The sequence below is a fragment of the Littorina saxatilis genome, linkage group LG2 (genome assembly GCF_037325665.1).
Source record: "Littorina saxatilis isolate snail1 linkage group LG2, US_GU_Lsax_2.0, whole genome shotgun sequence".
In the NCBI taxonomy this organism is placed as follows: Eukaryota; Metazoa; Mollusca; class Gastropoda; order Littorinimorpha; family Littorinidae; genus Littorina; species Littorina saxatilis.
In genome coordinates this window covers 38,120,703-38,142,511 of record NC_090246.1, presented here as the reverse complement: position 1 = coordinate 38,142,511, position 21,809 = coordinate 38,120,703, and the positions used below count along the sequence as shown (strand labels likewise).

General features: G+C 41.5%; 1 protein-coding gene across 1 annotated transcript in view; it reads left to right on the top strand.

Moving 5' to 3' along the window:
* Window positions 1–16,188, top strand: part of LOC138956176 (QRFP-like peptide receptor) — a 36,475-nt gene extending 20,287 nt beyond the window's left edge. Inside the window, exons 2-4 of the mRNA XM_070327611.1 lie at window positions 2,201–2,576; window positions 7,214–7,367; window positions 14,521–16,188. Of these exons, the coding sequence (XP_070183712.1) occupies window positions 2,201–2,576; window positions 7,214–7,367; window positions 14,521–14,799 (809 nt within the window). The 3' untranslated portion in view covers window positions 14,800–16,188. The remainder of the gene's footprint in view (window positions 1–2,200; window positions 2,577–7,213; window positions 7,368–14,520) is intronic.
* The last annotated feature ends 5,621 nt before the right edge of the window (window positions 16,189–21,809 follow it).

The window sequence follows — 21,809 nt, the reverse complement described above, 5'->3', positions numbered from 1 at the left end:
TTTGCCCTTTTCTTTCTTCTTGCTTGCCTGAACGTTAAAGGCACACTCACCTTCACGTACACCATCAATTTCTGGTCACAGACACTGTCAGGCTTTTATACATAGTAAAAACACCCTTTTGTTTAAGCACTCACCGCTTGAGAACATCCTAGGTAGAATCTACCCTCTGTAAAGAGCGAGCATTTTTTACAGTATTTATTTTTGAGTGGCCAGCCGGATTGTCTAGTACCACAATCGGACGCCTCGTTTTGGCGCTGGAACTAACTTTTAAAATCTAAATAATAAAGTGACAGCTTGTAACACAAACATTCTTAAATCATAAAAGGTTTCTTTTTTCATTAAGACAAGATCAGTACAACTCGAAGTTTTAAAAGTTTTAAAAAAGGGAGCCCGGAAGCAAATCACGCTAGGTCGTGTTTCCCCAAACAGACGAATTTTCTGCATATCGCTTGCTTCTTTGAAGTCACCCGCCGCCGATAAGTTCGTGTAACTCGCAGCCGTTTGTTGTGTTTTAGATTCAGAGGTACACAATTATGTGCTATTGCAGATACATCGAGTCGCATTGAAATCACAAACTGACGACGAAATTGTGAGAAAAAAGGAAAGTGTGTGACACGGGTTCACGATGGCTCAAGGGTAAAATAAACCACGAAATCTGGTGTGTGATTTACGCAAGCTAAATAGCCATTAAAACGAACTGTGTTATTTAATGCTGTTAAACGCTATCGCAAGCGTGTTCTATAAGGTTAGAACTGCTTTTTTCGTGAGAAGATTTAAATCGTTCTGTAAACCATTTGAGGCAGACTGGGCCTTTTACTGTTAGGATTTTGCCCTCGCTTTCGGTTTTTTCCTCGTCTTCCTGTGCAGGGAAGTGCTCTCAGATTTGCAGGGTTTCCAGCCAGAATATGATTGCCCATAATTATTATCTCCTTCCTCTTCTTGCTCAACTAGATATACACTCGAGACCTAGCTAGCTTCCCCGTCCTTATTTGTGTGCTGTCCAATCTGAGGTGCGAACAATTCCAGCTAGTTTTGCCCGCGCGCGAAATCGGCAGCAGGAGTCATCTTCTTCAATCTTGGATTTCAAAACCGTGTCTCCTGCAGTATTGGTTATCGAGAAACTGTTTTGTACTTGTTTGTTTGCTGTGGTGTGTGTGTGTGTATGTGTGTGTGTGTGTGCGTGTGTATGTGTGTGTGTGTGTGTGTGTGTGTGTGTGTGTGTGTGTTTGGGTGTGTGTGTGTGCGTGCGTGCGTGCGTGCGTGCGTGTTTGTTTGTGTGATGTTTGCTCGTTTGTTCGTGTCTTTTTATCATTGTGATTATTCTTTGTTTTTTTTTATCTTGTGGGTTTCCTTTTTGTAGGTGGGGGGTGGATGGGGGGTGTTTTTTTCTCTGGTTTTTGTTTGTTTTGTTTTGGTTTTGGGGGGTTGGAGGGGGTCGTCGTCCTATGCGCTACTGGTTCTGTCTTTCTGTTTCTCGTTGGCATTTATTCATGTGTTTCAGACAACAACCTCTTACCTCTTGCTGTGATATGCCTTAAATGTAAACAGTTATGAAATACACTTGGCCAAAACACTATTGCGACAAATCTTGCACCCATATTAAAGCATTAATTCCCGTGTCATTTCATTCAAACTTTATGTGCCAGTTAAGGCCGTTCACAGGACTTTCTGGATCACCTTTCGGGTTAAAGATTTCCTTTATATAGATCACGTGACCGCCGCTTAAATAAGAGTATCCTCAAAATCGACCGGACATAATATCCGAAGGGACGTAATACAAAAATGACAATAGGCAAAACTTTGCAACTTTTACATACGATATGAAAGTCAAATCAAATAATAGCCCGAACATGTTGTTTTGTTTAGCTAGCTTGCGTATTTCGTGTGCTATGCTATTCCTACTGATGCAGGTGTCGATCGCATGAGCGGTCAAAAACAGGAGTTTTTGCGTTAATGTTGAGGGGTATCATGAAAAAAAGCGCTGTATTTCAGCAATGACTTGGTGGATTGCTTTGACACTTTCAGAACATTTTGCCAACAATAGACGTAGTTCACGTAAAATTGTGGATTGTCACGGGTATTTCTTCAGATGTTACGTAATGTTCTGAAAAAAGGTTTTAAACCCGTCATAGGATTGTTAACTTGTGTCCAAAAAATTCAAGACTTCGCATGTCTACAGACATAATGTTCCGTGTTGCAGGCGACTTTCTGTGCCGCGTGGTGTACGCAGGACCACTGATGTGCATCATGTCGTCCATCTACAGTATGGTGGCCATCTCCTTCGACAGGACTCAGGCCATCGTGCTCAATGCCGACAAGAAGCTCAGCTTTCGCACTGCTGCCATCCAGCTAGCCATCATCTGGTCTCTCTCCACTGTCTTCGCCATTCCAACCATTTACGAACACCGCGAATACGTACTCGTGCAGAATGAGAACAAGACCATATTGGGATGTGGCAGCTACTCTGTGTCCTACGATTACTCCGTCATCAACGGTGTGTTCATCATCATGGTGGCTTACGTCATCCCCTTAGCCATCCTGCTTTTCAACTATGGCAGAATCCTGGCCTTTTTCAGGTACTGGTATTGGTAAAATTCAAGAACAGTGTCCCAAATTTACGTTATCCGTCAAGAGTCCACCATGTCCCTGAATCGCAAAAATAAAGTTTGCAAAACTCACTGAATTTAACAGAAAAAAATATCGCTTTTTCACATCATTTTCCCTCAATTTCAACACGCTGCCTTGGTTCTCTCCGTCTCTCAAGTTTGTTACCTTTCAACAGCATCCTTTCGGACGCTGACTTGAACAACAACGCGCTGTGGCCATGTTTATGGCTGGTCACAAAATAGTTGTCTGCCGCAGCTCAAATATTGTTTGTATGTTCAGTCGATTGGGATCAGGGCGGAAAGGATGTTTTTTGCAAAGTTTGCTGTCTAAGTGTCAAAATAGGCGTGATGTGTCAAAATTAGAAGAGTGTGGCGAGTGCGCAGCCCAGTATGCTATTGCTGCTGCTACTGATGGTGGCGGTGGTGGTGCGATTGTTCTTGAAGCAGCTGCTGCTGTTTGTTGCTGTTGATGTTTGTGCAGTTGCAATTGCTGCTGCGGTTGTGATGCTGCTGTTGTTGTTTTGTTGTTGTTGTTTTGGGGGCTTTTTTGCGGCTGTAAGTTGCTTGCTTTCTGTTGCTTTTTCTTTTTCCATTTCTGTTTCCTTCATTTAAAAAAAAAATCTCTGCTTGACAAGATGGGTTTCTAATGAAATACTTGTCGAATAACAGTCTTTTTCTAAGCTGGCTACTGCTAAGCCACAATTTTCATGTTGCACGCTCAGGCCCTTGACTTGTCACAAAGACAAAGATCAATAGATCCAGGTTCTAGTGAATGTTTCGTTTTGGTAATTTAACGTTTAACAAACTTACCACTATTGGGGTGGGTGCTGTTTTTTTCTTGTCACAAAGATGCTTGTTAATAACCTGAATGTCACCTCCTAACCCCCCCCCCCCCCCCCCACCCCCACCCCCCACCCCCTTTCCCCGTCAACTTACATAAATCTGAACTGACATTTACAAAAGTTCTGAACAGCTTTTCGTGAAAGCGAAGAAAAGAAAAGAAAAGCAAATAACAGATCCTGATATCCACGTAAGAAGCAACATGAACTCTCAGCGCGACGTCTGAGGTTGACATGGCAACTCCAGTATTTCTTTTAGCCTTTTTCGCAAGTCACGTTTTTCACTCTTCGTGTTTGGAAAAGATTGTTCAGTATTTTGAAGAGAGTCTGCATGCAATTTAGTAAATTTCTGGAACCGTGGTGGCGGACTCACAGGTGTCTCAATCGATTACGAAAGCTGCTTTTGGCTTCTAGCATGATACCTGTTTTCAAAATTACAGCGGCTTGTATTAAAGTGCATGTTGTCCTCACCTTTCCAGATCGAATTGCCATCACGGACGTTCTATTTCCTAAAGGCGCAGTTCTTCCCAACAAAATAGCCTAACAATAAACACGTACTCATCACAAACATGTAACATAAAAACAGTAACACACCTAACGTTCAACAAAAAAAGAACAAAGTGTGTGGTACTGTCTTCCCTCTTCTTCATTGGTTTTCTTCGATATTTCTCTGTCGTCTCTACTTTTATTTGCCGAGGAAGACCTTGTGTCAAAACTTGTCCATGTTTCTGTTGAGTACATTTTTATTGTTGTCTTGTTCTATAGTTCTCCTCATCTGCAGTCTCTTGTTGTTAAAACATGTCTGCCCTCTGTCTCTTAACCGGCACGGTTGGCCTAGTGGTAAGGCGTCCGCCCCGTGATCGGGAGGTCGTGGGTTCGAACCCCGGCCGGGTCATACCTAAGACTTTAAAATTGGCAATCTAGTGGCTGCTCCGCCTGGCGTCTGGCATTATGGGGTTAGTGCTAGGACTGGTTGGTCCGGTGTCAGAATAATGTGACTGGGTGAGACATGAAGCCTGTGCTGCGACTTCTGTCTTGTGTGTGGTGCACGTTATATGTCAAAGCAGCACCGCCCTGATATGGCCCTTCGTGGTCGGCTGGGCGTTAAGCAAACAAACAAACAAAGCCCTCTGTCTCAGGTATGCCCAGGTTTTGACGTGGTATAAGACCATCCCTCATCTTCGACGCTTAAAAGAAGATCAACAGCCTCCCTGTTTTCTATGCAAAGTTGGACTTTTTGAAGAACTAGTTTTTTAAAAGCCACGAACAAAAATCTTACCTAGCCAGATCTGAGGTGATTATAGCCAAATCGTTTACACGGGAAGAAATGTGCACTTAATCACGAAGAGGGGATTTGTATTGTGATGCAGGGGTGCGTTATGGTGAATGTGGAAGGCAATGAATTATAGCAGCATCCCGAGCGTAAACTTTTTTCTACACATAAAAACGCGTGTTAAAGGTTTATTTGGCTTCCAGTATTGTACATAATTATGCAATTTTATTTCTCAGATCTTTATCAATTTTGTGTGCATGCAGGCCGCTTCAACACATGTTTGCCCTTTTATTTCTAAAGCTGGAGGCATATTATGCTTCTCTCGTCTTTTTTTCAATCAGATCCGCAGATCAACAACAACAACAAATCCAATCTAAATTGTCCTAATTCCATGTCAAAAGCAAACATACAAGTAATATTTATTGATTTGGGATACCTGTATTTTCCAGGTTTGCTGGTAAGACACATCTTTCGTTTTCAGCGGGCCAGTAAGCACACCGTATACCGTGGTTGCCCTAGGCAAATCTGTCCGAAGCGGTTGCACCCTTATTTTTCTGTCCGAAGGGAGACACGCGACGTAAGTTTCTGCACAAAATCACCTGTAATTCCTCACAAATGACATATATAATCACAAAACTACCGTTTGTACTTTGGCCTAAGGTGTCATAGCATCATATCATCGATTTGTTTCATTGCTTCAATGTGTTTGTGAACGTTGGCCTTCAAGTATTTACACATTTCAAGCGCATTATGTGCAAATTTTGACTTTCCGCAGTTACTAGGGAAATTCAAGCACATGAGAAAGGCTACACGCGATTGTAATGTGATCTATGGTCATTTCTTGACATCTGGGTCAGATGGTATGATTTAATGTGGTGCAGGAGCGTCATATTTCATGAATCTGTGAAGACATTCAAAGATTTGTCGGTTGCGCATCTCCGAAGTCTCTCTGTTTTTCTGGTTGCACACCCCCGAAGCAATCGGTTGCACACCGCCGAAGATATTTCAAAGAAATAAACAGGAATCTATTTGTGTCCGCCTCTGGGTATGTTCCAAATTGGTATGGAAAATCATATATCTGCTTGTCTGTGCCGATTTGGTGTACACAATATCTCTCTCTCTCTCTCTCTCTCTCTCTCTCTCTCTCTCTCTCTCTCTCTCTCTCTCTCTCTCTCTCTCTCTCTCTCTCTCTCTCTCTCTCTCTCTCATCTGTCTCTCTCTCTGTCTCTCTCTCTCTCTGTCTCTCATCTCTCTCTGTCTCTCTCTCTCTCTCTCTCTCTCTCTCTCTCTCTCTCTCTCTCTCTCTCTCTCTCTCTCTCTCTCTCTCTCTCTCTCTCTCTCTCTACAGGAGTCTTATATGGCTAAGAGCAAAAAGTCGTTTATTAGGCTTGACCAAACACGATTCTGAAGGAAAGAGTGTTAGTGTGTTTAGAAATGACACTTTGTTCGTAATCATTACTGTATAATTCTATTTTTAAAAAATCGGGGAAAAATCGCGTCAGCGTTTTTCCCTTCAGGATTCTATTTCAAGAGGTGAAATAGACCAACTTTTGCTCTTAGGTGCAAAGCAAATTAATAGCGGTTGGCTGTCCAGACGGCCAAACGATCTGGGCAGGCTCAGGTATATTGACGTTTTGCTAACAATAAGTTATGAAGCTAAATCTGTTAAAAGAAAACCACACAAAAATTCTGTTTGGTCAAGCCCCAAAACACACCTTTTCCTCTAAGACGCATAACAAATTGTCCACGGTTAACCGTAGCAAGTTTTGTTGCATTTTGTGGTTGTATGACAATTGCTCACAGGACAAATGCTCACACGGAAAAATTCACACACACACACAACACACACACACACACACGCACACACACACGCACACACACACACGCACGCGCACACACAACATTGCACTGAATTCATGTGCATGCCTTGTCGGATGCGAAAATGTCACTTTGGAGCATGAAAATCACACACACACAAAAATAAAAAATCCTCCGGGCGGCCCCAAAAATTGGGGCGGGCGCTGACGATCAACATTATTAATTTTATTTAGCATAATGTAGGCAAAATACTAAGGAAATGCTTCGGCGGTGCGCAACCAAAACAAAGCTAAAACTTTGGAGATGCGCAACCAGCCACTTCGGTAGTTTTGTGATGATATGTCATTTGTGAGGAATTACAGGTGATTTTGTGCAGAAACTTACGTCGCGTGTCTCCCTTCGGACAGAAAAATAAGGGTGCAACCGCTTCGGACAGATTTGCCTAGTGCAACCACGGTATACGGTGTGGGTAAGCTTTTCACGTGAATGTAACAGCGCTTTTTCAGCCGCGGGGTATGGGCAAAGCTATTGTCTTGGTCATCAAAATGTAGGTTTGCTTTCGTTTTGCAACGGGCCGGTTCGCTTTTCACGTGAATGCGACAGCGCTTTTTCGGCCGCGGGGTATGGGCAAAGCTATTGTCTTGGTCAACAAATGTAGGTTTGCTTTCGTTTTACAGGGAAAAGGGAATGTTCGGCAAGGGAGCGGCAGAAAGGGGTGCGGTGTTCCAGACACTCTTCAAGACCCGGATGAAGGTGGTGAAAATGCTCATCCTCATCGCAGTGCTTTTTGCCATGTCCTGGGCGCCATACTTCACTCTTCTGCTCTTGGAGGTACAGACAGTGGCCAGGTCTTACAAGGAAGGGAGTCTTAAAACGGAGTTACTGAATGCTTTAACATAGACTGGAAATCGAGATTAGCGTAGTGGTGTATGTGTGTATGTATGTGTGTGCGTCCGTGTGCAGCGATTCCTAGAAAACTGCTCGACAGATCGTCACGAAACTTCACATTCAAATTCTCCCAGATGATATCCCTAGACCAGTTTTCCTTTTTCTCTAAATGTCTGATGAGTCATATCCGGCTTTTAACAAAACATAGATCTTTTCAAGCTTTTACATGGAACAGGTCCATCCTTGAACCTGCATGCACACACTGATACAAAACACGTCTACAGCCTGTGGCTGCTTCTTGTACACAGCGAGAATTCAGGTGTCATTTAGGAAATTTATTTAGCTAGTGTTATCCACTAGGCTCAGAAAGCAGCCAGGCTGTCGATTTTTAGTATGCGTTTATTTTTATTTATTTATTTTTTATTTATTTTTTTTTCAAAATTTGGATTTGACAAGTTCACTCCCTTTTATTCTTCGAAAATCAACATTTGAATAAAAGCATTCACAATTTGAGCCGTACATTGAAAACACTGACTTTTGCACATATTTCCACTTCTCTGTGACTTCGCGGGATGTCAGTCTGCGTTATATGCGTTTATAATGCTACTATCCCATTTCAAAGCTTGGCCAGATCTGGGGTGGTGAGCATGTTAGTACACTGGAATCCCTTTTTACATTTAGTCAAGTTTTGACTAAATGTTTTAACATAGAGGGGGAATCGAGACGAGGGTCGTGGTGTATGTGTGTGTGTGTGTGTGTGTGTGTGTGCGTGTGTCTGTCTGTGTGTGTGTGTAGAGCGATTCAGATTAAACTACTGGACCGATCTTTATGAAATTTTACATGAGAGTTCCTGGGTATGAAATCCCCAGACAATTTTTTCATTTTTTCGATAAATGTCTTTTATGACGTCATATCCGGCTTTTTGTAAAAGTTGAGGTGGCACTGTCACACCTTCATTTTTCAATCAAATTTATTGAAATTTTGGCCAAGCAATCTTCGACGAAGGCCGGACTTCGGTATTGCATTTCAGCATGGAGGCTTAAAAATTAATTAATGACTTTGGTCATTAAAAATCTGAAAATTGTAATTAAAATTATTGTTTTATAAAACGATCCAAAATTACTTTTATTTTATTTTCCATCATGTTCTGATTCCAAAAACATATAAATATGTTAAATTCGGATTAAAAACAAGCTCTGAAAATTAAAAATATAAAAATTATGATCAAAATTAAATTTCCGAAATCGTTTTAAAAACACTTTCATCTTATTCCTTGTCGGTTCCTGATTCCAAAAACATATAGATATGATATGTTTGGATTAAAAACACGCTCAGAAAGTTAAAACGAAGAGAGGTACAGTAAAGCGTGCTATGCAGCACAGCGCAACCGCTACCGCGCTGAACAGGCTCGTCACTTTCACTGCCTTTTGCACTAGCGGCGGACTACGGTCATTGTGAACAAATGCAGTGCGTTCAGTTTCATTCTGTGAGTTCCACAGCTTGACTAAATGTAGTAATTTCGCCTTACGCGACTTGTTTTCTTTCAGGTTTTGGAGCAGATGAGCTTCCCCCTCCTCCCCCCTCCTCTCCACTCCCTTCTTGTTGTTGATAACACTCCCTCTTTGGAATTGGGTTTGGAACTTAGGTCACTTTTTTCTCAAAAGCGGACGTTGTTGGCTGTGTGAAGGTTAATCTTGCTGCCAGATTTAAAACAAACATAGCTCCAATATGTTTCATAAGTCGACGTTTTTGTTCTTGATTGGAAATGAAAATTGTTTTCTTTTCTCTTTGATAAAAAAAAATAATAGTACACGAACCATTTTGTGTAGGAAATGTGTTTGTTTGTTTGTTTGCTTGTTTGTAAGATCGTTGTTATTTGTTTTTGTTGTTGTTGTTTGTTTTGGATTGGTTTGTTAGTTTACCTTCCTTTCGTCCTTTTTACATTTAGTCAAGTTTTGACTAAATATTTTAACATCGAGGGGGAATCGAAACGAGGGTCGTGGTGTATGTGCGTGTGTCTGTCTGTCTGTCTGTCTGTGTGTGTGTGTGTGTAGAGCGATTCAGACTAAACTACTGGACCGATCTTTATGAAATTTGACATGAGAGTTCCTGGGTATGAAATCCCCGAACGTTTTTTTCATTTTTTTGATAAATGTCTTTGATGACGTCATATCCGGCTTTTCGTGAAAGTTGAGGCGGCACTGTCACGCCCTCATTTTTCAACCAAATTGGTTGAAATTTTGGTCAAGTAATCTTCGACGAAGCCCGGACTTCGGTATTGCATTTCAGCTTGGTGGCTTAAAAATTAATTAATGACTTTGGTCATTAAAAATCTGAAAATTGTAAACAATAATAAAAATTTATGAAACGATCCAAATTTACGTTTATCTTCTTCTCCATCATTTGCTGATTCCAAAAACATATAAATATGTTATATTCGGATTAAAAACAAGCTCTGAAAATTAAATATATAAAAATTATTATCAAAATTAAATTGTCCAAATCAATTTAAAAACACTTTCATCTTATTCCTTGTCGGTTCCTGATTCCAAAAACATATAGATATGATATGTTTGGATTAAAAACACGCTCAGAAAGTTAAAACAAACAGAGGTACAGAAAAGCGTGCTATCCTTCTTAGCGCAACTACTACCCCGCTCTTCTTGTCAATTTCACTGCCTTTGCCATGAGCGGTGGACTGACGATGCTACGAGTATACGGTCTTGCTGAAAAATGGCATTGCGTTCAGTTTCATTCTGTGAGTTCGACAGCTACTTGACTAAATATTGTATTTTCGCCTTACGCGACTTGTTATATTTAGTCAAGTTTTGACTAAATATTTTAACATCGAGGGGGAATCGAAACGAGGGTCGTGGTGTATGTGCGTGTGTCTGTCTGTCTGTCTGTCTGTGTGTGTGTGTGTGTGTAGAGCGATTCAGACTAAACTACTGGACCGATCTTTATGAAATTTGACATGAGAGTTCCTGGGTATGAAATCCCCGAACGTTTTTTTCATTTTTTTGATAAATGTCTTTGATGACGTCATATCCGGCTTTTCGTGAAAGTTGAGGCGGCACTGTCACGCTCTCATTTTTCAACCAAATTGGTTGAAATTTTGGTCAAGTAATCTTCGACGAAGCCCGGACTTCGGTATTGCATTTCAGCTTGGTGGCTTAAAAATTAATTAATGACTTCGGTCATTAAAAATCTGAAAATTGTAAAAAAAAAAAAATATTTATAAAACGATCCAAATTTACGTTTATCTTGTTCTCCATCATTTGCTGATTCCAAAAACATATAAATATGTTATATTCGGATTACAAACAAGCTCTGAAAATTAAATATATAAAAATTATTATCAAATTTTTTTTTTCGAAATCAATTTAAAAACACTTTCATCTTATTCCTTGTCGGTTCCTGATTCCAAAAATATATAGATATGATATGTTTGGATTAAAAACACGCTCAGAAAGTTAAAACGAAGAGAGGTACAGAAAAGCGTGCTATCCTTCTCAGCGCAACGAATACCCCGCTCTTCTTGTCAATTCCACGGACACTGCCTTTGCCACGGGCGGTGGAGTGACGATGCTACGAGTATACGGTCTTGCTGCGTTGCGTTGCGTTCAGTTTCATTCTGTGAGTTCGACAGCTACTTGACTAAATATTGTATTTTCGCCTTACGCGACTTGTTATATTTAGTCAAGTTTTGACTAAATATTTTAACATCGAGGGGGAATCGAAACGAGGGTCGTGGTGTATGTGCGTGTGTGTGTGTGTGTGTCTGTGTGTGTGTGTAGAGCGATTCAGACTAAACTACTGGACCGATCTTTATGAAATTTGACATGAGAGTTCCTGGGTATGAAATCCCCGAACGTTTTTTTTCATTTTTTTGATAAATGTCTTTGATGACGTCATATCCGGCTTTTCGTGAAAGTTGAGGCGGCACTGTCACGCCCTCATTTTTCAACCAAATTGGTAGAAATTTTGGTCAAGTAATCTTCGACGAAGCCCGGACTTCGGTATTGCATTTCAGCTTGGTGGCTTAAAAATTAATTAATGACTTTGGTCATTAAAAATCTGAAAATTGTAAAAAAAAATAAAAATTTATAAAACGATCCAAATTTACGTTTATCTTATTCTCCATCATTTGCTGATTCCAAAAACATATAAATATGTTATATTTGGATTAAAAACAAGCTCTGAAAATTAAATATATAAAAATTATTATCAAAATTAAATTGTCCAAATCAATTTAAATATACTTTCATCTTATTCCTTGTCGGTTCCTGATTCCAAAAACATATAGATATGATATGTTTCGATTAAAAACACGCTCAGAAAGTTAAAACAAAGAGAGGGACAGAAAAGCGTGCTATCCTTCTTAGCGCAACTACTACCCCGCTCTTCTTGTCAATTTCACTGCCTTTGCCATGAGCGGTGGACTGACGATGCTACGAGTATACGGTCTTGCTGAAAAATGGCATTGCGTTCAGTTTCATTCTGTGAGTTCGACAGCTACTTGACTAAATATTGTATTTTCGCCTTACGCGACTTGTTACATTTAGTCAAGTTTTGACTAAATGTTTTAACATAGAGGGGGAATCGAGACGAGGGTCGTGGTGTATGTGTGTGTGTGTCTGTCTGTCTGTCTTTCTGTCTGTGCGTGTGTGTGTGTAGAGCGATTCAGACTAAACTACTGGACCGATCTTTATAAAATTTTACATGAGAGTTCCTGGGAATGATATCCCCGCAAGTTTTTTTCTTTTTTTCGATAAATGTCTTTGATGACGTCATATCCGGCTGTTTGTAAAAGTTGAGGCGGCACTGTCACACCTTCATTTTTCAATCAAATTGATTGAAATTTTGGCCAAGCAATCTTCGACGAAGGCCGGACTTCAGTATTGCATTTCAACTTGGTGGCTTAAAAATTAATTAATGACTTTGGTCATTAAAAATCTGAAAATTGTTAAAAAAAAATGTTTATAAAACGATCCAAATTTACGTTCATCTTATTCTTCATCATTTCCTGATTCCAAAAACATATAAATATGTTATATTTGGATTAAAAACAAGCTCTGAAAATTAAAAATATAAAAATTATGATCAAAATTAAATTTTCAAAATCAATTTAAAAACACTTTTATCTCATTCCTTGTCGGTTCCTGATTCCAAAAACATATAGATATGATATGTTTAGATTAAAAACACGCTCAAAAAGTTAAAACGAAGAGAGGTACAGTAAAGGGTGCTATGAAGCACAGCGCAACCGCTACCGCGCCAAACAGGCTCGTCACTTTCACTGCCTTTTGCACTAGCGGCGGACTACGTTCAGTTTCATTCTGTGAGTTCCACAGCTTGACTAAATGTAGTAATTTCGCCTTACGCGACTTGTTACATTTAGTCAAGTTTTGACTAAATGTTTTAACATAGAGGGGGAATCGAGACGAGGGTCGTGGTGTTTGTGTGTCTGTCTGTGTCACTGTGTGTGTGTGTGTGTGTGTGTGCATGTCACAGTGTGTGTGTGTGTGTGTGTGTCTGTATGTGTGTGTCTGTGTGTGTGTGTCTGTGTGTGTGTGTGTGTGTCTGTGTGTGTGTGTAGAGCGATTCAGAGTAAACTACTGGACCGATCTTTATGAAATTTTACATGAGAGTTTCTGGGTATGATATCCCCAGACAATTTTTTCATTTTTTCGATAAATGTCCGGCTATTTGTAAAAGTTGTCACACCCTCATTTTTCAATCAAATTGATTGAAATTTTTGTAAAGCAATCTTCGACGAAGGCCGGACTTCGGTATTGGATTTCAGCTTGGTGGCTTAAAAATTAATTAATGACTTTGGTCATTAAAAATCTGAAAATTGTAATTTTTTCTTTTATATATAAAACGATCCAAATTTACGTTCATCTTATTCTACATCATTTCCTGATTCCAAAAACATATAAATATGTTATGTTTGGATTAAAAACAATCTCTGAAATTTAAAAATATAAAAATTATGATCAAAATTAAATTTCCAAAATCGATTTAAAAACAATTTCATCTTATTCCTTGTCGGTTCCTGATTCCAAAAACATATAGATATGATATGTTTGGATTAAAAACACGCTCAGAAAGTTAAAACGAAGAGAGGCACAGAAAAGCGTGCTATGCAGCACAGCGAAACCACTACCGCGCTAAACAGGCTCGTCAGTTTCACTCCGTTTTGCACAAGCGGCGGACTACGGTCCTTGTGAAAAAAAAGAAGTGCGTTCCGTTTCATTCTGTGAGTTCCACAGCTTGACTAAATGTAGTAATTTCGCCTTACGCGACTTGTTTAAGACCTGGTTTTCTCATATTTTTGGAGGTCTTAAAATTGGGGTTCCATACACCGATTAACAGTTCCGCGGCCCTTTTAGATTCGCACATGCGCACATCTTTTTCTACGAGCACTTTTATTTTTCCGGTTTCCAGTTTTTGAGAAAATGCGCATCCGCAGATCGTTTTTTCGAAAGTTTTTTCTTCTTCCTGTTCCGGTTGATTTGAGAAAGCGTAGATTCAGTCGGCAAAAAGTGCAATTTTGTAGTCTTCCAGCCCTGAAGTTGCTTTTGAGTGTTCAAAGAAAGAGTGTAAAGGTTCTAAGGATTACATCGGGCACACAAACACGCGATTTTCCTTTTTTCCCCCTTTGATTTGAACGCGTGCGCAGATCGTTTTTTGCGAGTATGTTTGTACTGCTTCCTCTTCCGCTTTCCTTCTTTGTTCCATGTAAACGCTAAAACTGTTAACTTGTGTATTGTATACACGAAAAGGATCGTAACCTTAACTCAGCACCAAATAACAATAACAACAACAACACCTTAATGTCCGTTGAAATGAATACATCAAAATTGAAAATTGTCTTCGTCACGTCTAACCTGCATGTCAACGATCATAAAGTACACATTGAATAAGAATGGTTAGGATATTACAATGTAAAATGTCAAAGAGTCGACGAAGAGGGTTGGAGCAAAACACAGCCCTGCGATCGAGTGATCTGACCAATCTGTGAGTCCCTTTCATTCTGAATCTGGACTTGCTTGCGTCACAGTATCTCACCTCACCCTTCGTTGTTTTTCAGAAAACGTCAGGCTCATCGGACACAGAGCATTCGGACGGGGCAGCGCACATGTTGAAGATTGCCCTGTCCGCATTCAGTACTGCCTACAACTTCGGTCTCTACATCATCTACAATCACAACTTTCGCCTTGGTCTCATGTTACTTCTTGGAGTCAATGCGCATGTGCGCTGCTGCCGGATGGCACGGGTGGCACCCGGCACTGAAAATGGTTCTGCGATCGCGGGCACGTCCCTTAATGGACTACCGCAGACTTCAGCTTTACAGATGACGGAGTCTTAGAGTTCTGTTTTGCCCTGTATAATGTAAATTGGTTTGAGTTTGTGTGTGTGTTATGAGCAGCTGAGCACGGATATGGTCAGATCTTGGGATCAGTGCCCATGCGCGCTGTTGCCACATAGGACGGGTGCCACCCACTGAAAGTCAGTGATTCTGCACAGCCCACTTCGTCAACATCACGGGCCAAAGAATCTAGACACAGCCATCGTCGAACGCTGAAGAAGAAGAAGTGATTCTGCAATCGCGGTAATGTCACTTAATGGACAAACCGCGCGCACACGAACACGCGCGCGCACACGCACGGCAGAAAAACAAACACACATGCGCAAATGCATAGAGTTCTTTCACTCAGTTTCTGCACAACTTGTAATGACGCCGTGAGTGCCTGGAATGGAAACATGCCCAGTCTGTGTTTCGTTCAGAATGACGAAGACACCCCGTCACGGGCGGAGATCTACAGCGGGCCTCTTACGTAAGCCAACAGGTATACATATCAAATGTTCAAGCCTTCGCGTGTTGGAGTCGAAGCCAAGGTGAGTGTTCAACGACGAATAAGAAGAAAATAGAATGCGGTTATACATTTCGATGGTCACTTCGTCTTTTTTCTGTCCAGAATCTAACTTACGAATCTATTGTATTAACGACGATTTGAACGGTTTTGTGAGGCGCGTGTAGTGTATGGCCTAGTAGGCTATGCCGGTTAACCTACTATACAGAGCAACCCCTCTCTTTAGCGAATCACCACATCATGTCCCAAATAGTTTCTTAGACTGGGGACAAAAAAACCCAAAGAGACTAGACTAGCAACCCCTCTTTTAAGATCCATCTATTTTAAGTCTCCCTCCCTTGTAAGACCTGCTGCTTTTCCCGCTTTCATAGCAATCTTTAAAAGAAAAGGGGGCCCTGTATGATAAATCAACGACTTGATCCATCACAACCCCGCCCCTTTGGTTCATCGGGTCATAGTGTGTGTGTGTGTGTGTGTGTGTGTGTGTGTGTGTGTGTGTGTGTGTGCTTGCATGGATGTGATACTGATTTTATTCCCACCGAAATACATGTTCTATGTGCCTCTTTATTGGTGCAGATGAACGAACTACATGTACCTTTAGATCCGTACCTTATGTGAGGAAAGCATGTACGAATGAGATAGATATGATGGGCTAATAATCTACATTTTCTTGACCTTGATGTGTACTTTACATTTTGTGTCCCGTGTGTCAAACATTTCTGATTGCTCACAGCCGATATAACTTTGCCCTCGCTTGCATTCCTTATATGTTGCATGTATGTTACGTAGCTTTCACAAAATACAAAACATATCTGTAGTATCTGTACGTTATGGTAATAAGACACGATGATGAAACATCCGGATTGCTTGAATGCGAAGAATAAAGAGCATGTAAGCACTATCTGCATTGACTAGGCTGTGCAATGTGGAATACCTGCGTGTGCGAGTCTGTGGGAGCGTGAACACTACATTTGGCGACGAGGAGAAAAGTTCAAGATTACCGGAAAAAAAGTCAGACGCACGTCACGTGAAGGTACTGATGAATTGTTAGACCAATTTTCTTCGAACGCGTGACGTCAACGGCCATAAATCGACCGGCATGGCGATGAACATTCCAAGTGTTGGAACTTTTTATCCCAAAGGGGAACCAAGCCAAGTTGCTGCGAGATGGCAGAAATGGCAACGGAGATTCGGGATTTACTTGACTGCGGCTTGGGGTCACGACGGAGGTGCAGAAACGAGCATTGCTTTTACATTGTGTTGGGGCTGAAGTGCAGGACATTTTCCACACGTTTTCCCAAGCAAAAGAAGGGACCACGTGTGCGCACACCTTGAGCCTTTACAAATTGATGCGTTGTTATTCACACCCCTGACTCTCTTCCCACACTGTGTTAAGAAAATTTTCTTCCCGACGCTTCCGTCATCTGCTTCAGGGGAAATTCAAAGAGGTTGGTGAAGCTATTTATCTCTATAAATGAAGTATTACGAAGTGTTGCACATCGAGATAGGTCAGGTTAGTTCTGTTAGTGTCTATACTTAATGCCAATGGGTTTTTCGGGTTTGTATTTCGCGTATTTTACCCGTGAATCGGCCGAATGACGGACCCGTCGCTGCACAGCTGCAAAGTTTGTCGCTTCGAGCGCAAAATCGTGAGGAAAACGCGTCTTGTAAGTAATGCTAAGACATTCTACCAAAACCTAAACATGTCTGCACCAATCCTGCCAAGTGTCGTAGTTGTAGTCCCCCGCAAACAGCTGTAATCGTAAGAAGAATGTGATCATTCCTGCAGATTTGTGTGTCGTGCACCCGATTTGACCGAATTTTAGCGTGTCGTACACCCGCTGTGACGTTTTTCACGTCGTGACGTCCACCCGATGCTCACGTTCTGTGTCGTCTCTCCGATCGTGCACTTACCTTTTGCACATGACCTTTCTCACTTGTTACATTGTGTCATCCCCCATACATAAACACGAATTACATGTATAGCTTTGTTCTTTTGTATTCTGACTGGCATGGAGTCATTTTCAGACACAGTCATGGAGTCATTTTCAGACACAGTCATGGAGATGACAATAGCCGGATCTTACCACCAATGTGGATAAAGACACCTTGGTAAGTACTCTTAGTCTCGCTTACCTTTCAACCATTGCAAAGGGGTGTTGGGGCAGGAATAAAGTTATCTTCCATCCAGGCCCCACAGTTGGGTTGACATGACAGTCTAGGGTAGATACACTGCACTGTGCGATGCAGGTAGCTGGTATGCCCCTGTCCAAATGGATCTTTAAACATCTTACAGAAGTTACACTGATTATAAACAAAGAGATTTTTGACTCACATGCGAAGCAAAAGTGAGTCTATGTACTCAGCCTAGTCGTCCGTCCCTCCGTCCGGCCGTCTGTCCCAAAAACTTAAACGTTGGATTTTTTCTCAGCCGCTATGAAGTCTATCAGCGCCAAATGTGGCATGATGGTGTATGCATATGATGACAAGACCTTAAAAAAACATACATAGTGACTTGACCTTGCTTCATTTTCCCAATTTTCTCCCAAGTTTTTGAAAATGTCGACCCGAGCTACAAGTGGTATATAGGGCATAGTGAGCCCTATCTTTTGATACCAGTTTGGTTGACCTTGCTTCAAGGTCAAGCTCATTTTGACCCCTCTGAAATGTGTCCAAAACGTGACTTTACCACTAAATGACAATGTCTCTTGGTAGAAAGTGCCAATAAACACCAATGTGCTTCCTATCTGTTGAATTGATAGCCATGTCTTGTGTGACCTTGACCTGGAGTCAAGGTCATGTGGTGTATTTTGGGTGGAAAAATGTGTAAAATAGTTCTGAATGTATGGTGTCATTGCCAGCTTCAGTTGTTTGACTTTTAATATCACCTGAAGGTCAAGGTCATTTAAAGGTGCATACTCAAGTAGATGCAGACATTGGACAGCCTTTCGCCACATGGCGGCGTAGCTGTTCACGGTGCTTGAAGTGTGCAAAACACACCTTACAAGAACACCCTGCCCGTGTGTGATGGTAACGGACATGGTCACTCAGAAACCTTTTTAGTGCAAAGGTCTTGCCACACTGGGTGCAGGCCACCTCTTTTGGTTTCCCTTTGCACACATGCTTTGAGGGGTACAAGCTTTTAGGACTTGCATAAGATCTGCCGCATGAATCACATGAATAAGGCTTAATCTTGTCATGCTTCACGTTGCGGTGTGACGTCAGATCAATTTTTTTGGTGAACTTTTTGTCACATATGGTGCATTCATGATTTGTTTTTCCTTCACCATGATCAAAGCGCTGATGAGCCCACAAGGTGCGGTAATGCTTGTAAGTTTTACCACACTCGTGGCACTGGTGCACTGACTTGTCAGCCGAGGCCTCCATCTTCTTCTTCATGGGTGTCTTCTTCTTCTTGGGCGACTTTGGCTTCTCTGTCGAAGGCCCAGCATAGCACCATCGTCAGCAGCTGTCCACATACAACAAGATACAAAAAGCTTGTGTTAGTCTAACCAGATCGAATGTATATAAACATTATTCAGGTACAATAGTCCGTTGTTGCATTGTAAAACTATAACTATAACATGATCAGTACGCTTTCATATTATCATAATCAAGCGTTGCCAATACCTGCACACGGACAACAGCTACAGTCAACTGGTGGTAATGGATGGCTCACACGTTAATCTTTATTGTCAAAAAACGATAACAATGTTGTAGCTATAACCTATTGACATGAGGTGCAGCCAATCGCTGCTTTCAGCTGTCAGTTCAATAGGTTTACAGCTACATCATTGTTGTCGCTAAACCTGAATTTTGACAAGAATCGACGTGTGCAAGAATCCACGTGTGAGCGGCCCATAAACATGATCCTGCACAGGCTTACATAATAATAAAATATAACTTACATGTCGATTTCTCTTTGGGTGTCGATGTTTCTTTGGGTGTCACCTTTGCCTCCTTTTCTGGAGTTTGGACTATGTCCAGGTAACTATCCATAAATTCAGCGGATAACTCCGCTTCTTCTTCTTCCACAACTTCCATGACCTGATCCATGTTGTCCCTGAAAAATCACTCCAAGACGATCAGAATACAAACAAACAAGGTCATGTGCACAAGGTAAGTGCACGATCGGAGAGACGACACAGAACGTGAGCATCGGGTGGACGTCACGACGTGAAAAACGTCACAGCGGGTGTACGACACGCTAAAATTCGGTCAAATCGGGTGCACGACACACAAATCTGCAGGAATGATCACATTCTTCTTACGATTACAGCTGTTTGCGGGGGACTACAACTACGACACTTGGCAGGATTGGTGCAGACATGTTTAGGTTTTGGTAGAATGTATTAGCATTACTTACAAGACGCGTTTTCCTCACGATTTTGCGCTCGAAGCGACAAACTTTGCAGCTGTGCAGCGACGGGTCCGTCATTCGGCCGATTCACGGGTAAAATACGCGAAATACAAACCCGAAAAACCCATTGGCATTAAGTATAGACACTAACAGAACTAACCTGACCTATCTCGATGTGCAACACTTCGTAATACTTCATTTATAGAGATAAATAGCTTCACCAACCTCTTTGAATTTCCCCTGAAGCAGATGACGGAAGCGTCGGGAAGAAAATTTTCTTAACACAGTGTGGGAAGAGAGTCAGGGCAGTGTTATTTTTCTTCCTTTTTTTCTGCGTTCGTGCGCTGCGACTCCCACGTATACTCGTAGGGTCGTTTTCCCCCACTATTTAGCGAGTCACAGCTTTCGTGACTACAAGCGTCACACTAGACACGGAATTTTTAAACTTCTATATTTTCTTTAAGAATCGAACAGATGAGAAGAAAAACACACAGCATTATATTTAGATCTTCATGCAATTATTTGGAACCAGTTTCTACTGCTCAGAGGAAAATCTGTTTAGGATTTTTTCTGAGGCAATCGAGAGTACTGAAGCACCATGTCTAAATTCGTCCCTACAAAGCATTAATTTGCGTAATGAATGAGGAACAGCATTTTAACCGTTTATAGTTAGTCTTTGATTTTTCTCTGCGTTCATCTGTATTTATAAATCTCTCATAATAATCAGAAGATCCTCTTGAGTGTACATTCAGTAACTAGTTACAAAACTTGCAAAAGGCCTAGCGTGCCCACAGCACCTTTTGACATTGGCTCATGTATTCTTGGTGATGTGTCGCAGTAAGCTCAAAGCCGACCATAAAAGAGGGTAGACAAAGTTTAACTTTTACATCTGTTTGTAGCTGCAGGGCCCCGGACACCGAAAAACTAAAATGGTCGCATGTTAAATTGACATTGAGCGTGAAGGTGCCAGCAGTTGGTTCCTAACCAGCAGGGGACTTTCTCGTACACGTCAACCCTGCTGGCAGTAATTGTACCGATTATCTCTGCACTGAGTTTCCTAATTCGGACGCGTGAAGACCGGAAGGCAAAACTCGGATTCCACAGCCGGGTAATAAGACGTACTTATTGCAAGTGATTCAATTGAGGCTAAAGAATCTATATAAAGTACCGACCAATTAGTACTATTCGCGCAATAGTTATGTCCGGAAACGCTGTTCCCTCTGACTAGCGTGACTAATAACCGTGCTCGTGTGGCGTAACTGAGTTAATTGTGTTATTTGTGTTCTACTAAGGGTACAATGAAGACCGCTTATTCTATCTTTCACAAAAGCTATCTCTATTGGCAGGAAACAGCTCACGTACGCAGGTCAATGCACTTTACTCATTGGTGCATTTCTTATACTAGTACATGCCCACCTAATTATAATAAATCCGTGTGGCTTGAAGTTAGACTAAACCATCATATGGCCACAAAGCTGAAACTGGTTCCCTCCCCCTTATGTCCGTGTGGCAAGAATCAGACAGCAGAGAACATCCTGCAGGTTTTTCCATACCACAGTGCTCTGAGGGACACCATCTGGCCAGAGAAGACAGCGCTACAAAAGAAGCTATACGGCCCCAGAGAGGACTTGGAGAGGACAGCACGTTTAGCCCTGCAGTCCGGACTGACGATCTAACAGCGAACGACAAGAAGAAGAAGCTTGAAGTTAGTACTTCAAGATGTAAGACGTTTCTGACTGTTAGTTTGGTCTGCTTTCAAGATACATGTATATTGGTGTGTGTGTGTGTCGGTGTATGTGTGTGTGTGTGTGTGTGTGTGAATATTGTTATCAAGACGGACAGGCAGCGAAAGCCGCAGTCGTGATTCTCCAAATGAAGTTAGTTTAACACACATACAGCTGTGCCTTGATAAATCTGATTTAGTGCAAGATTGAAGGATACAAGTATGTTAGAGGTAATATACAACGGTCTTTTAACCTTCGCCCGACCGGGTTATCGACTACACACGGAATACATCGTGGGGCCGTGCGGACCCATGCTTCTCAAAGAAGGAAAAACATGCATAACCTTCTGAAGACCCATGCTTTCCAAAGAAGCAACAAGTCGCGTAAGGCGAAAATACAATATTTAGTCAAGTAGCTGTCG